Here is a 17,944-nt window from a genome sequence, read left to right as displayed (position 1 = left end):
ACGACCACCAGCAACTGATGATGGGACAAATATAATTTATGTACGTTGTGAATTGTGATACACTAGAATAAACGAATCAGTTGGTTGGAAAATATTCTGATGCAAAAACAGTAACAATATTAAATAGTGATCACGAAGAAATATTATATTGGGATGAAATAAATCAAGATAGAGAACAAAAATTTGATTTGATGATGTATAATAAAGTCATTTGTTTATTTTATTATTTTTTTTCTTTTATTATTAATAATAATTACAATTAAAGTCGTAAAAATAAAATTAAAATAAAATTTTTTATTTTATATATATTATTTTTACCACCTTCCACGTCCATCACCTCCTCTGCCCTGCCTCGTCCAGCACCTTTGGTAACAGAGCCTGGTGCTTTTGGCAAGACCCTTTGTAATGGCAACAATTTAGCTGGAAGTATGAACAACTGGAATTGATAAAAAAAAAAAAAAATTTATTATCAAGATGACTGGTTTAATTTACAAAATAAATAAATATTGATTTGTGATAATGATCAACTTACTGTGGTGTTTTTTTCAAAGCTGCTTGCTTTAATATTGTCAGACAACTTTATTGACACGTAATAATCTCTGATATTTCCAAAAATTTCGTCTATCTTGCCAATTTGCTGTTTACTTTCTGTGTAAATTGGTGCATTGAAATATGGTACTTGTTCAATATCAACTTTAGCAACAAGATCATCTTGTACAGTCTATTCAAAACGTCCAAGAGGTTCAACATGATCAGGTGATCCTTGATCAAATCTAAAATTCAATTCATATATTATAGTTATTATTTGAACAATAAATACATAAAATAAAATTTATTTAGAATAAATAAATAAGAAATAGTTATCCTCGACCTCTGTCACCACCACGTGCATCACCTCCTCTGCCTCGTCCAGCATCTTTGGTAACAGAGCCTGGTGCTTTTGGCAAGAACCTTTGCAATGGCAACAATTTAGCTGGATCTATGAACACCTGGAATTGATAAAAAAAAAAAAGAAAATTTATTATCAAGATAATTGATGATTGGTTTAATTTACAAAATAAATAAATATTGATTTGTGGTGATGATAATGATGATACAAGATCATCTTGTACAGTCCATTCGAAACGTCCAAGAGGTTCAACATGATCAGGTGGTCCTTGATCAAATCTAAAATTTAATTCATGTATAGTAATTATTATTTTAACAATAAATAAATAAATTAAACAAAATTTATTAACAATAAATAAATAGGAAGTATTTACCCTTGACCTCTGTCATTTCTTTGTACTTTCATAAAAGACCACAACTAAACTAAGTGACAATGGTTCAACTGGATTAATACTTTTTAACTTTTTCAATTTTAACAAAGTACGGTGGAACAATGTAGTCAATATGTTGGATCAAACGACATGTTTTTAAATGATGCAGTTAAAAATGATTAAAAGACAATTGGTAGCAGTAAATATTTTACACAATTTAAATAATAATTAAAATATTATACATTTGAAGTTTCTTTAACGGTTGAATTTATTTTTAGTAATTATTAATTAATAAATAATTTATTAATTAATTTTATTTTTTTCTTTTACATGTATTTGAGATATTCTATTTATTTATTTTTTGTTTTGAAATTATTAAATATTGTATTTTTTATGATGTAGAGATATAGAGGTAAAATGGACAGCCTGAAAAAAATATTTTTTATAGTTAATTAATAATATGAATCACTTGTTTCTGATAGAAAATAAAAAAAAAAATAATACAGCTGCTGATGTTAGCCATTTCAGAATATTTAAAAAGAAAGATTACATTGATGACTTATTGTTATTAAAAATCGAATAAAAATCCTTTTTTATCTTGAAAAAAAAAAATTATTTCTAATCAGCAAAAAAGTGTCCATTTTGCCCCGAGTGTCCATTTTACCCTTATCTCCCTATTTTTTTTTTTTTAACATCTTCTTAATCGGTTATGATCGTTGCTACAACGTCCCCATAGTTTTCTGCACTAATTTTGACAGGTGGTCTCCATGCCTTTTTTTGATATACAGAATAACTGAAACAGAAAAAAAAAAACAATTTTATTATTATACAAGCTTTTATTTTATAAATTAATGTGTTAATTAATTAATTTTTTTTTTTTTACCTTGTTTCCCCAGCTTTCTTTTCCTGCCAATAATAAATGTGACCATTGACCCTAAGATTTTTGATGTCCTTTGATAAATCCCCTTGTACCAGTTGAATGTGTCTGTGATTAGCTATGTAGTTCAATTGAATGCAATCTGCAACAAAAAAAAAAAAATTACATATTAATATTTATGTATACATATATATATATATATATATATGTTTCTTACTTTTTATTATGATTATATAATAAATTTACTTACATAGGTCTGTCCATTTTTTGCGATAATCATAGTTGAGCCAACATAAACGTGGGTGATAGGCCTCGCTGGTGTCGAGGTCAAAATCAATAATGTTTAGAGTTTCCGTATCAAATAGGATTTTATTGGATTGGTGGGGATAGCTTGCTTGGTGTTCCCAGATGAATGTGCTATTATCAGCATAGATATATTGGCTAGAATTGAATGGTAATGGTAATAGTATAATATAAATTTGAATTTGGATCATAATATAAAAAATAATTAATTTAAACTTACTTCTTGTTAACATAAAATCTAATGCCAACTATATTGTGGTAATGTGGTAAAACTGCATATTCTTGGTTGGATAATGTGTCAATCAAAGTATACTCTTTTTGTACGTTCCGGGTCGTTCCTTTTATCCCTAATAATTCTGGTTCTGGAAAACTACTGAAGACAAGCAATTCTACATCCTTTACTTTAGCTAAATACTCTTTCCACTCTGCTCTACCTCCTTCCAATGATATTTCCCCAATACAGAGAGAGCCGTTTTTGTATTGAAACAACATGTAAATAATCTTGTCATTATTATTAGTGGCTATAGAAAGTACATTTCCCTCCCCTAAATTGGAATTTTCAATGGGTAAGTTTTCCATTCTTCCATTGTCATGGAATATGAAAATTTTTGATTTTCCTACTAATATATATTGACCCTGCAATAAATTAAAGTAAGGATTAAAGTTTGGAAAAATTCATCACAATAGATAATTATTCTGTCTTTCATTTGAGACCAAAAAATTAAAAATTCAATAGAGGGAAATATTCTTTAGCTTCAATCTTTAAAAAAAATTCGCGAAACCGAGTAGAAGAAACTCGTATTTATACATTCAGCCTTAAACGATACAAAAATTTATTATTTACATATTTTTGCAATAAATAAAATTATAAAATAATTAAACTACATCATAGTCATATACATATCTATAATAATATAGGCTTTATGTTTTACATGTGTTTACAAAAGCTTACGTATGTTACGAATGTAACTTGAATCATTATAGAAAAAGCTGGTCATCTTGCAAAACTTGGTGGTAACTTAAAAACATGGAGAAAAAAGATGGATTGTATTAAAAAATGGTGTATTAACATATTGAAAAAATCAAAATGAAAACCACAAGGACAAATATTACTTGATGAAGTATGTCGTATAATACGTGCTGATGCTGCATCAATGTTTGAAATATCAACTGGTAAAATAAAACATGTTATTTAACAGTTTATTGTATTACAACAATGAAAGATTGCGATTGGATAGGTGTGTTACAAGATGTACAAAGAAAAAATGCAACGAAATTATTATTAAGTCGTGAAGATAATAAACCAACAATACAAGGGCCGTGGTTAACTAATGTTAAAAATGGACATGCTAAAAAATGTTGGTGTGTATTAATTGGTAAAATGTTTATTTATTTTACATGTCCAAGTGATACGAATCCAAATGGATAAATAAATATGAGAGATGCAAGAGTTGAAGAAGTTGAATCTGATAGTGATAGTGAAGAAAGAGATACTGAATGTCCACATGTAAGAACAATTGGAATACTTCCAACTCATCAAGGATCAACATATTTATTAAAGCCACATAAACAAGATAAAGATAGTTGGTTATATCATTTAACTGTTGTGTCGGGTGGTGGACCAAGTGAGGGAACACAATATGAACAATTAGTACAACGACTTATGGAAACAAATGGAGATCCTGGATGTGTACTTTGGAGACATCTGCTATTATTACATACTAAAGAAAATATTACGAGTCTTACATCTGAGACACTACAGTCTCAAGCAATTAACTTATTCATGGTACAATTTTAATTTTTAAATACTTGAGAATAAAAAAAAATAATTCTCATTATATTACTGGGTTTTTTTTGGGGGATGTTTTAGGTTTGTCAACTATTTATGTCAGTTGCTGTGGAACAAGCTGGCATTGATTATCACGTGGTACTTGGACAAAATGAACCACAACAATGCCTAGATCAACCAGAGTTGCAGTCGGAATTTATTTCTGCACTTGTTAAACAAACAAGTCGTCATACTCAGCAACGATTGGGCGAAAAAAGCCGCCAAAATTGTCTCGCTGGGTAAAAATGGTGTACATAAATAAGAATAAAAAATCAAAAAAAAAAAAATATATATAAAAACGAACAGAAAAATAATTTTTTTTTTTTTTTTAATTCGTATGCCGCATGAAAAAAATTAGTTTAAATTTGTATTTCAATCCAGCATAGAGTCAATTCAGTTTCGCGATGATAATTAATTTAAAAAAAAAATAAATAAATAAAATATCGAAATTAGGTCTGTGTTGTAATTTAAATAAAAAAAAAAAAAAAAAACCGATGTAGTTTTTTTCGGATGGACGCCAGGATACCATATTGCAGCAGCTCCTACATATATACTGTGCGCCACGCAATCGCTCTTCACGTGTGATACGCAAAGCCTCGCTGCAAATGGGGATGGTGATAATGCAGATGCCCAGTTAACTGCATCAACTTCTCACAGTCCCACGCTCACACAGGGTCATTCAACTAAACATCAAACATACTCGACTGCAAGACCAACCCGGCTTAACATGTATTGGTACAAGGATATACAACGTAATATTAAAATAAGGGCACTAATTGAAATACCTCACTTTGGCATTAAATTAATATTATAATAATAACACTGCCAATAAATAGTTAAGTTAATAAACACAAAAACAATATAAAATATATCATAAAAAATATGGAATATGAAATATATGTATATTGCATGCAGTTTTTTTGTAAATATTTTATGTTAGAAAATATTACTGCAGTATATTTAGAACAAAAAAAATGAATTAATTTTTTCTTATTGCGAAGCTAATATGTATAATATAAAAAAATATAAAAGATAAAAGGAAAAGATGAAGATATAATATGGAAACACTCACCTTTCGTCGTTGTGGATAGGATTTTTGTTCGATGGACTTTCGGATTTCGTTGTAACTCTTGATATCGTCGGCTACTTTCTGAAAAAAAAACAAAAAACATTTCATATTTAGCAATATTCCAAATTTTCTGATACTATCAAAATAGCGAATCTATACATGCAGGTTTTATATAATTTAAAAAAAAACTTACCTCATCAGAGGGTTTGTCAATTGGAGTGATTTCGAATGAATCACTTGTTGATGCCACAGACTGATAAAAAAAAAAAAATAAAAGTGGTAAAAAGTAGTGAAATGAAATTTTAAATAAATTCGAAAAAGAAAATTTTTCACTGATGTAAGATGGACCATGTGAGAATGGTAACATGATTCTGGGTTTTTTTTTGGGGGATGTTTTAGGTTTGTCAACTATTTATGTCAGTTGTTGTGAAAATTAATTTTTTTTTTTTTTTTAATTCGTATGCCGCATGAAAAAAATTAGTTTAAATTTGTATTTTGAGTTTAAAAAAATGCAATTAAATAATAGATTCGAAAATGAAAAAAAAAAAAAAAAATAAAAAAATTGAATTAAATATATATAAACCGAGTGAACCTCCATCCCTGCTTAATTATCATTTACAAGTGTCATGGATAGGGTGTCATACACCTTCTAGTGCAAATTAAATTTAAATTGTTAACCTCGAGATTATTTACCTTCCACCCCTATTTGTGTGTTGATTTTGTTTTTCAATTGAAAAAAAAAAAAAAACAAAAAACGAACAACTTCCCAACTTTTATTTTTGTAATTAAAAATTATTTGTTTTTCATTTGATTATCTCAACTGCAATTGTACCCAAACCTCCTGCATTTGCATCGTACTCTTATTATTGAGTACACTCTAATATTTTTTAATAACCAAATTTCTTATCAATATTAATGCAATTTATTTAACATTTTTTTTTTTCATATTACCGAGACAAGTATGAAATATTTTTTTGATTATTTTTCATTTATGAATTATTTAAAATTTAATTATTAATTTAATGAATTTTGTCTTGTGTATAGCTAAATAGAAATTAATTGTAAATTTAATTTGAAAATACATTTTTAAAATTGATATTAAATGTATAGAATAATAAAATAATTTTAAAAAAGAAAAAAAGCATAAGCCATAGGTAATATTGTATTATATTTATGCTTTAATACCGATTTAAGAAAATGAAAAAAAAAAAAAGCTAGTCTCTATACTTATCGAGTATTTTTTTTTTTTAAGATAATTATCTAAAGATAATGTTTACAAAAAAATAAATATTAAAATAATGTATTTGTAAATAGTCATGATAAAAATAAATTACACTAACTGTATATATGTATATAAGTATACAAAGATTTTATAGTAATTAAGGAAAAAAAATTTACCGTATCAATTGAATTGGCATTTGAATTGTCCATGCTTCTTGATGTCACATACTGATACAGCGAGTTCTCTCCGGGACCATTTAATTTAGATTTTTCAACATTGTTTATCTTATGGCTTATATTTCTCATCTTCGTTGCGTCAAAGGATAGCCCATTCTGTACAAAAAAAAAAAAGCAAAAGTGGTGAAATAAAATTTTAAATGAATTTGAAAAAGATAATTTTTTACTGATGGAAGATGGACGGCAGTGTGAAGATGGTAACTGAATATGAAATTTCATTGAGAATAAATTGATGGAAAAAGAAAAGGGAATTGATTGATGAAAGATGGACATTGTGAGCATAGTAATTTATTGAAATATCTTTGATGAAAATAAACGGAGTGAACTTATGATGGAAAATTGGATCGTGCTCTGTGGAAAATAAACAATACTAATAAAAAATTCTTACTTTTGATTTTGTGTCATTGATCCCGTTTAGTCCATTTAATTCATTGTACTTTTCTGAACTGTTGATTAAATACTATAAAAAAAAAGAAAATTTTATACATTATTTTCAATTTTTAATTTATTTATCTTGAATAAATTTTTACAAAAAATATTTTACAAGTGATTGAATTTTTAATTTATCACACGTCCGTATATGTTACCAATTTTTTTTTTTTTTTTTTTTTATCGTCATTAACACATCATTTTTTTAAAATCTTTTTTATAATTTTTTTTTCAACAGATTCTTATCTCTACCGATAAAAAAATAAAAAAAAAAAAAAAACCAACAATTTTAATACAAGTAAATTATTCATGTTCTGATAAGTTACTTTGAAGCTTAAATATCATTTTGCTGATATTTTGCTCAATATATTTTGGCGCTCGCACTTATTAAAATTCATCAATTGATCTTAATTGTAAATTGTATTGACATTTATAGATGTCTATTCACAATTTAACGACAATCTTGTCTATTCTTATTTTGGGAAAAATTCGTTGCTGATATTTTTGTTTGCCGAACTAAAGAGTAAAGTTGCATTAAAATAAAATGGGTATTCCGTTGAGAAGTATAATATGAGTATAAAAAATATAATATGAACGATAATATATACTCGTTGAATTTTTTACAATAAAAAATTATTAAGTTCAGGTATGTTGTAGCTCGTGAATGTTAATAAAAATTATTTAATTTGTTATACAAATTTTTGGGATTATGTTGATCTGGCAAGTTTAATAATTTATTATAATAATTGTTGTTAATTGGTGTCAACCGGTTTAATCAAGATGGATAAATGTCATTTGTGTAATAAGTTTCAATTAAAGAGGAAGATGTAATGTATGCAAGTGTGGTAAAAAGTACCATAAAAAAACATGTCTTGTGCAGGCATGTGGTCAGGCTGAGGGAGTTATGGATGCGTGCTGTGGTACCAGCCGTGGCATCAGAAAGCAAGGCGGGTCATCGTCGTCGTTCTCATGTCAACCGGATTGTACTCAGCCAGAACCTGATGAATTGGATAATGATGAATCTGATAATGATAAATATGAAACACCAATCGAGAATCAATCTCAGGCCACAACAACAATTGATTTGCAAGTGATAGAGATGGTATTGTTGAGTGCACTCAGTAAAAATCAGGATATTAAAGACATTAAGGACTCAATTGGCTATCTCTCTAAATCTATGTCAAAGTTGCAAGTGGATGTCAAGAAAAATGAAGTGAAAATTGCCAAAATTGAAGAGGATGTCAGCAGGACTGATGCATCACCAAACAAAGAAAGAGTAACTTAATTGTGTATGGTTTGAAAGAGAATGATGGTATTGTTGGCGGAGAGTCTTTATGAAGCATTTGAATGGTGAGTCTAACTTGCAAGATGAAATGGCGGATGTTGACAGTGATGATAATGTGAAATTGATAAAAAAAGTTATTAGCCTTGTTCTGAATAATAACAAGCTAAATGCTGGTTGTAATGTGTTACTTTACTCGTTTATGAGGCTTGGTGTCCGTGGACAGCACTTGGCTAAACCAAGGCCATTATTAATACACTTTGATGATGTTACAATTGCTAAATTTGTTCTCCAGGCAATAAATCCTCAAAGTATTTTATTTTTTTATGCATGAAGTATGTATGTGCTTTTTTTTTTTTTTTGACTTATGACTGGTAAATTACTACTGATACCTGGTAATAATTAAGAATGATTTTTTTAGAGAGATTACATTGCAAATTATATTAAATGAATAAAATGAACCCGGTATTTTTTTTTTTATAAAATAAAAATGAGTGGTTCATTATTCGTTCTAATTTTTCGATTAAAAATATGAGCACATGCAAATAGTGATTATGAAACTAATAATAGAAAAAAATAAATATTCGATCCGACAATTATTCTATGAATAAATCAGGTTGAAATAATGGACAATACACTCAAAAAATTTAAAAATCAAATTAATTAATAAACTTACCCCGATGATAAAAACACTAAAAATTAGTGTAATAAATAATATTAGTATAAACCACCAACGCCCATTTTTCGATTTTTCCATTTCAATTCCACTTTCATTCCCCCTGACCTGTTGATATTTTGTTTTTTCTTGACCCTCCATCGTGAAATGTTTACCGGTTACTAATTTTACCTTTGTGGCATTTGATTGTGCTGGCCACACCAGCTTAATCGTTTTTAGATAACATGCCTATATCATTCACAATTTCCAAAAAAAAAAAAAAAAAAGAAAAAAAAAATAGTTAAGTATTTCTGATAGATATTTTTACAGAATATTCAATATTAAATATTTTTCGGAATTCACCCGTTATCAGTAACTGGACAATGAACAAAACACCTAATCGGTTTTTTATTACTTTTTTAAATATAAAGTATAAATAAATTTAACAAATAATATTATTTATTTATTGTAGTATATTAACAAAAAAAAAAATTTATTATATTTGTTATGAAATAATTTAAAAGTGATGATTATTTTGTAAATTCACTTGTTCTTGCTAAATCATAATTCATGTATGTAATATATTTTCATTTTCATTAAATAGTGTTGGGGGTGGTGGTGGTGGTGGTGCTGTTGGTATAACAGCTGTACCATATCTATAAACACTTTTTTTTCTACCAAAAAAATTTGTATCAGTTGTACTTAAAATATTTGGATCACCATCAGAATTTCTTGTAAACACTGTGACGTGATTGTCTCACTAAATTTGATTGACTATGATTATCAAATTCATGCCTAGATTAAAAAAAATAAATCTAAAGAATAATTATTTAAAAATTGAATATTTTAAATAATAATTACCTATTTAATGATCCATTTTTAATCCAATAATAATGTGGAATTTCATCGACAAAATAAAGAATAAAAAAACCACATGATAGTATTAACTCAGCATAATTGTAATATTATTATTATTATTATTATTTAATGGAATAATTTTTTCTTCATCAATAATATCATGTTGTCTATTTTTTTTAATTGAAAAAAGCTGATCAATGTCATTGAGTGTTTACAACAAATACAAGATGAGTTAAATTAAATACTTTAATACATTTAAATATATTTTTTTTTTCAATACTTATGAGCAATTAATTTTTGGTAATGTTTATAATTTTATTTTAAATAATTTTAATAATTTGGTGTTGGAGCCAACATCATAAATAAATAATAGAACCCCACATAAGAGCACATCATTTAATGAAAAATAACATCGATAATAACTGAGAAAAAAGAAGGCTTTTAACAGTCGTTAATTTATTAAATGAATTTAATTATTATCTCAGAAGCTATAAAATAGCTGCTGCTTATATGTTATTAACAGCTTTACCAGAATTTCCTTATTAATAACTGTAAAAAGTATCTGATCCAATTCAACAACTTTTTTTTTTTGATAAAATTCGTGAATACAAGCCAAAAAGCTCGGGTGGTAAAATGGTTGACTCAACACCAGAAACTCAGAGACAATTGAAAGCTGAACTTGAAAGAATTGCTGCCCAATACGTTGGTGGTCCAGGTATTGACTAAGTACATGACTCAATTTCCAACATTCAAATTTAAAGATCCACAGGTCAAGGTCAAGATTGGTAACTTGTTAATTTATCAACTGTTTTAAAAAAAAAAAAACTATAAATAAATGATAATAATTTTTTTTTTTTATAATTTTATATATCAATTATTTTTATTAATTTATACAAATTTTTTTTTTTTCAATAAAATAACACGTCATTTATGGGTAATTAAAAAATGAAAAAAAAAATTTTTTTAATTGAAAAAATAAAAGATAAAGATTTTTTTTTTATTGGGAATTATTATTTTTTTAAAATATTCTTATCAATTGGTTATTTTTATTTTTTTAAGTAAAAAATGAAAAAAAAAATGATAAAGACCAGTTGGTTAAATTTTATTTTTTTAATTAAAAAAAAAATATAATATTTTATCTATTGTAGTGAATAGATTATTTATTTATTTATTTAAAATATATTTTTTAAAAATATATGAACATATAATTATTAAATATATTTTTATGTATTTTATTTTGTGCAATATATATGTTATATGTAAATACTATTATTATTGTATAAATATATCCGCGTTAACTGATCATTTTTGTGCAGAAGTGGCAATGCTTAAATTTCCTGATTTTTTGCTGAGTGGTAACGAGTCATGAGATGCACGGAAACATTGGCGGTGCCCGCCAATAAACCCACGTATAAATTAAAAAAAATTTTTTTCATTTGAAGAAACAAAAAAAAATGTTTCATTTCTTTCTTTTATAATAGGAGAAAATTAATTTAAAAAAAAAAAAAAGTCATCAACAGCAGCAGCAGCAACAAGTGATGTACCACGACCAAGATCACGACAACGATCACCAGCAACTGATGATGGATCATTAAAAAATCCAAAACAAGAATTACAGCCAAAATTTACATTTACTGAAAGTTTAATTGTCAAGATAGAATATAGATATTTGAGAAATCAAGATAGATATTTGAAGAAATAAAAAAAAAAAAATTAACAAAATTATTTATTTGGAAAAAAATTTAAAAAAAATTCACCTCATATTTTCTTTAGATGTATTTCATTTTTTTCATTAATTTCTATTATTAATATTGTTTAAAGAATATCTACAGCATGTCTACATGCATCTAATAAAAAATTTTCAAAAGGATTGAATCTGGCTCTAAATAATTAATTTTGTTATTGGAGGTGAACGTATATGCTATATTTTTACTAAATATTGATTATTAATAAACATTTTTAATAATAGTCATTTATTAATGCATAATTTTTTACGTTTATTGAAGAATATTGATTGTTTATCGCCAGAACCAATCAAATAAATCGAAGCGATGCTTTTTTTCTTTCTTTTATAATAGGAGAAAATTAATTTGATAAAAAAAAAAGTCATCAACAGCAGCAGCAGCAGCAACAAGTGATGTACCACGACCAAGATCACGACAACGACCACCAGCAACTGATTATGGATCACTAAATAATAAAATAAAAAATACAAAACCAAAACAATAATTACAACCACAATTTACATTTGTTGGGAGTTCAATTGTTAAAATAGAAATTGATGAGAATGATTGTACTCGATGTAAAAAGTCTAAAAAATAAAATTCGTAATAATGGGACAAATATAATTTATGTACGTTGTGAATTGTGATACACCAGAAGAAACAAATAAGTTGGTTGAAAAATATTTTGATGGAAAAACAGTAACAAAATTAAATAATGATCATGAAGAAACATTATATTGGGATGAAATAAATCAAGATAGAGCACAAAAATTTGATTTGATGATGTATAATAAAGTCATTTGTTTATTTTATTATTTTTCTTCTTTTATTATTAATAATAATTACAATTAAAGTCGTAAAAATAAAATTAAAATTGTTCATATTAATAATAATATTTTTACCACCTTCCTCGTCCACCTCCACCCCCTCTGCCGCCACCGCCACTAAATCGGTTACCACCACCCCCACGCCCACCGCCAAACCCGCCACCTCCTCTACCTCCTCCTCCGCGACCTCCCCCGCGACCGCCAAAGCCACCACCACCCCCACGACCACCAGCTCCTCTGCCACCACCTCTGCCTCGTCCAGCACCTTTGGTTACAGAGCCTGGTGCTTTTGGCAAGAACCTTTGCAATGGCAATAATTTAGCTGGATCTATGAACAACTGGAATTGATAAAAAAAAAATTATTGTCAAGATGATTGGTTTAATTTACAAAATAAATAAGTATTGATTTGTGATGATAATGATGATGATCAACTTACTGTGGTGTTTTTTTCAAAGCTGCTTGCTTTGACATTGTCAGACAACTTTATTGACACGTAATAATCTCTGATATTTCCAAAAATTTCATCTATCTTGCCAATTTGCTGTTTACTTTCTGTGTAAATTGGTGCATTGAAATATGGTACTTGTTCAATATCGACTTTAGCAACAAGATCATCTTGTACAGTCCATTCAAAACGTCCAAGAGGTTCAACATGATCTGGTGGTCCTTGATCAAATCTAAAATTTAATTCATATATCATAATTATTATTTGAACAATAAATAAATAAAATCAAATTTATTTTTAATAAATAAATAAGAAATATTTACCCTCGACCTCTGTCACCACCACCTCCTCGGCCACCTCGTCCACCAAAGCTACCTCCTCGACCGCCAAAACCACCAGCACCTCGTCCTCGACCTCCTCCACCAGCACCTCCTCGGCCAAAACCGCCGCCACGACCACCACGACCGCCACCAAATGACATGTTGATATCTGAAAAATATATTTAAGTTTTTTTTTTATTTATTTATTTATTTATTTATAAGTATACCGGCACGCACATGTTTTTACGTTCACTTTGGAGGTTAATATATATTCTAATAATTATCACAATTATTTAACACAATAATAAACACAGTAAATATAACAATTGTTATATTTATTTATTTATATTAATATTCTTATTTTTTTTTAATAAATAATATTTACCTGTTTTAATTTATTTATTTATTTTTTTCCAATGTTAAATATCACAACGTGGACCGTGGAATTTATTTGTTTAATACTCTCTTTCACACACACTCAGGCAGAGTTGCCAGATGCTTGCTGCCACCTCGCTGAAACAAGGGCCATCTTTAAAATCAAAGAGCCATAGAGCCAAAATTGAAATTACAAGAAACATATAGAAAAATATTTTTGGTTTTATTTTTATTATAATTAATGACAACTTAAATATATTTATTTATATAATATTTAAGCAATTTGTTGATCTTTTTCATTATAAAAACTTAATATTAATATAGAATATATCTATTTTTTTAACAATATTTATATAAATTTATCACATGGATATATTTTACTCCATCAGCCTCATCATTAAGGTTGAATGTAAATAAAATTTAATTATAATCATTTTTATTTTTGGCAAATAAAAAGATTGAAATAAAATTTATTTTGTTGAATTTTTTCGAATTTTTCAAAATTATCATTCAAATTTAAAAATTTACCTCCTCGGTAAAAGCATTTTCATATCCCCAGCTGTTGCTAATCGATATAACGATACATTTTTTCGATTTTTAGTTCAAATTTAATGCAAATTGATACGGTATCAAATTCAAGAGAACTCTTGGCTTTAACTGTGGATGTGTGTCAAATAAATAATTATATTTATTTTAATGTATTATTTATATATAAATAACATTCAAACAAAATATATACAAAATGGTTTATAATTAATTTGTTTAATAATATCTCAAAACACTCAGGCTTGCTCTCTCTTTTCAGGCTCTCTCGGCATGCTCACATGCACACACACATGCATAAATGAATTAAGCCAATGAGATTTCAAGGAGCAAGTGTCATGGCTACCTACATTTTCATATATTAGCGCGAAGAATTTGAATTTTTTTATATAAAAATTTTGTTAATATAATTTTAATTATTATTATTTATTAATTTTTATTCAAACGAAATTGTTGGGAATAAGATATATCAAGGGTTTATGGAAACATAATATAATTATAATTTAACAAATAAATATAACAATTATTTAACATTTTTTAAATTTTTTTATTTTATAAATAAAATTAAATTTAGCTATTATTTTTTAAATATTAAAAATATGGTGAATTTATTGTGTATTTATTTCAATTATTTATTACTATTTGTTTAATTATAATTTCTATTTATTGGTCAAGTAAATAACATCAATACCAATTGAGTGAAAAAATAATAATAATTAAAGCGCATGCGTTGTGTGTCTTCCACGTATTGTTGTCTGACATTCGTTGATGATTTTTAATTAAAAAAAAGAAATATAAATTTTTATAACCTTAGCACGTTTGTGTATATTGATAATTTATTATTTTATTTAAATAAATTATTGAAATAATGGTTTCTGTATTAAATAGTGTTGATACATGTCATGAGGATATGATACATGATGCTGAAATGGATTATTATGGATTGCGTTTAGCAACATGTTCAAGTGACAATTCAGTCAAAGTATTTGATTTAAAAAATGGCTCACAGAGTCTTGTTGCTGATTTAAAAGGACATGGTGGTCCAGTATGGCAAGTTGCATGGGCACATCCAAAATTTGGTAACATTATTGCATCTTGCAGTTACGACAGGTAATACATCATCATCATTGTTTACATTATTAACATTACAACATATTGAAAAATATTTATACTTTGTTTGTGTTGATTATATTTATATATTTGTTATTATTTAATTGAATAGGAAAGTAATAATATGGAAAGAACTTGGTGAATGGACAAAATGGTATGAATACTCTAGTCATGATTCATCAGTCAATTCAGTAGCATGGGCACCACATGAGCTGGGTTTAATATTAGCATGTGGAAGTTCAGATGGTTCAATATCAATTATAACAAATAATGGTGACACTTGGGATTCACAAAAAATACAAAGTGCCCATTCAATTGGTTGTAATGCTGTTAGTTGGTGTCCAATTGTTGAGCCATCATTTGATGCAATATCAAATCAACGTGGCGGTCCAGTTAAACGTTTAGCAACTGGTGGTTGTGATAATTTGGTTAAAATATGGAGAGAAGATGGTGACAGATGGATTGAAGAAAATAAATTGGAGGCACACAGTGATTGGGTAAATATTTTATTTACAATATACCTATATATGAAATTAATCAATGTATTATAATTTATTATTTTTAATCAGGTCAGAGATGTTGCATGGGCACCAGCAGTTGGTCCACCACGTGCTGCACTTGCATCATGTTCACAAGATCGTCGTGTTGTTATATGGACATCAAATGATTATTCAAGCTGGACACCAAATATATTAAATGTATTTGATGATGTTATTTGGAATGTAAGCTGGTCATTGACTGGTGGAATCTTAGCAGTTAGTGGTGGTGATAATAAAGTATCATTGTGGCGTGAAAATTCAGAAGGACAATGGACATGTATTTCTGAATTAAATAAAGGACAAGATAATGCCAATTCAAATAATGCTGATCAACGAAATTTGTAATTATTAAAACCAACAAACAAACAACAAGAATGAAAATAAAAAAAAAGTTATTTGGGTTAATAATAAATGTAGCATACTTAATATAATAATTATAAAAAAAATTTTTTAAATATACAAATTTGTCAAAACATTTTTATTGATTTATTTAATGTGATGTTTGTTTTTTTTTTTTTTTAATTTTCAATTTACAATTTTTCAATTAATGATAAAATAAATGATGATGATGATGATTAATCTTGTGTATAAAGTGATGCTGTAAATACTATGTCTCTTGTTGGCTGTTGATGCTTCTTCCTCAATTGATCACAATTATTGATTTATTATTAAATTAATCTCAATTATTATAATTTTTTAAATATGATTATTATTAATAATAATATAATTACAATAATTTTTTTTTTTTTGAAATTTAAATTGAAAATAAAATCATTACCATAAATAACTTGTAGTTATATGATCATGGGCGTTGTGAAAATAAAATAAATTAAAAAAATAAATATAAATAATATTAATAATTATATTTATTTATAAATGAGTCAAATTTATTATGTATAGTTGAAAAATATAATTGTTTGAAAAATGAAAAATAATGATTTTAAATGCTGATAGAGTTTTTTAGGTAAGGTAATAGCATAATTTAGGTTGTGAAATGAATTATTGTCATTAACAATAATGTAATATTATTTAAGTTAATTTAATAATTTTATTATGAATAATATAAACCAATATTTAATTGGCAATCAAGGCTGTTATATGCGATACAATCCACACTGAGCTGCAAATTGACCCAGACTTATATAAATATACTTACCTACATATTATTTTTTTTATCAAATTTACAATTTATTATTGTAAAATGAAAAAAAAAAAAAAAAAATATTTTTGTCTGAATTGAATTTTAATTTATAGTTTTAACAATTGTTTTTTTTTTTTTATTTAAATTTTCATATGTATTTGTCGAAATAGTTGATTTAGATATATAAAAATAAATAAAAGTATACACATAAATTTGATGAGTTTTTTAAAATAATTAAAATAACATTCGATTTGTTTGATGAAAAAAATAAAAATAAAAGACCCTTGGACTTTAATTCGAAATGCGGTCGTTTTATTGAAGAACAAATAAAAGTGTGTTTGTTTGGAGGAAGAAATAATAACATTTATTATTATTATTATATCAATAATAATATGGTCATGAATATTAGTTGACAATTATTATTGATATTGATGTTAATGTATAATTATATGAACAAAAAGAATAAATGCTCTGTATAAAATACACATAATTCAATTGCTTTATCTTGAGTTTCTAATTTAATTATTTCAGCAAACTTGATATCATTATTTCGGTTGGAATTTTTTTTTTTTTTTCGTTTCTATCAACTGGTTGCTGTAATTTGGAATTTTTACAATTTCAATCTTTTTTTTTTTACTAAAAAAAAAAACGCAAAGAAGAATTGTAATTTTTTAGTATATTTTACTATAAAATAAATTGGAAATATTTTCAAGTAATATTTTTTATTATTGATTTATTTTTGTAGAGGGAAAAAAAATTATTACTATGAAAATACTTTTTATTAATATTTAATTCTACTACGAATTAAATTTTATTTTTTTATTTTTGTGCTTTTAATAAAAAGAAGGATTAATTATTACATTGAATATACAATTTTTAAATACACACTATTAATCAAGTC

The 17,944-nt window shown here is 26.5% G+C and overlaps 2 protein-coding genes across 2 annotated transcripts; one reads left to right on the top strand and one right to left on the bottom strand.

Moving 5' to 3' along the window:
* Positions 1 to 12,640: 12,640 nt before the first annotated feature.
* On the bottom strand, positions 12,641 to 13,830 carry LOC122855951 (probable H/ACA ribonucleoprotein complex subunit 1). The gene is made up of 4 exons (XM_044157658.1): positions 13,721 to 13,830; positions 13,339 to 13,504; positions 13,007 to 13,247; positions 12,641 to 12,907 (listed from the first exon to the last, which is right to left on the bottom strand). The coding sequence occupies exons 2-4, from the start codon at positions 13,494 to 13,496 to the stop codon at positions 12,641 to 12,643; spliced, it is 666 nt and encodes a 221-aa protein (XP_044013593.1). The 5' UTR covers positions 13,497 to 13,504; positions 13,721 to 13,830.
* Positions 13,831 to 15,005: 1,175 nt separating this feature from the next.
* Positions 15,006 to 16,377, top strand: LOC122855943 (protein SEC13 homolog). Its single transcript, XM_044157650.1, has 3 exons — positions 15,006 to 15,363; positions 15,476 to 15,860; positions 15,933 to 16,377. Exons 1-3 carry the CDS (start codon positions 15,122 to 15,124, stop codon positions 16,245 to 16,247), a joined length of 942 nt encoding a protein of 313 aa, XP_044013585.1. The 5' UTR covers positions 15,006 to 15,121; the 3' UTR covers positions 16,248 to 16,377.
* The last annotated feature ends 1,567 nt before the right edge of the window (positions 16,378 to 17,944 follow it).

Source organism: Aphidius gifuensis, linkage group LG4 (assembly GCF_014905175.1).
Source record: "Aphidius gifuensis isolate YNYX2018 linkage group LG4, ASM1490517v1, whole genome shotgun sequence".
NCBI lineage: Eukaryota > Metazoa > Arthropoda > Insecta > Hymenoptera > Braconidae > Aphidius > Aphidius gifuensis.
Note: the sequence above shows the minus strand (reverse complement) of the source record. Positions and strands in the feature narration are given on the sequence as shown.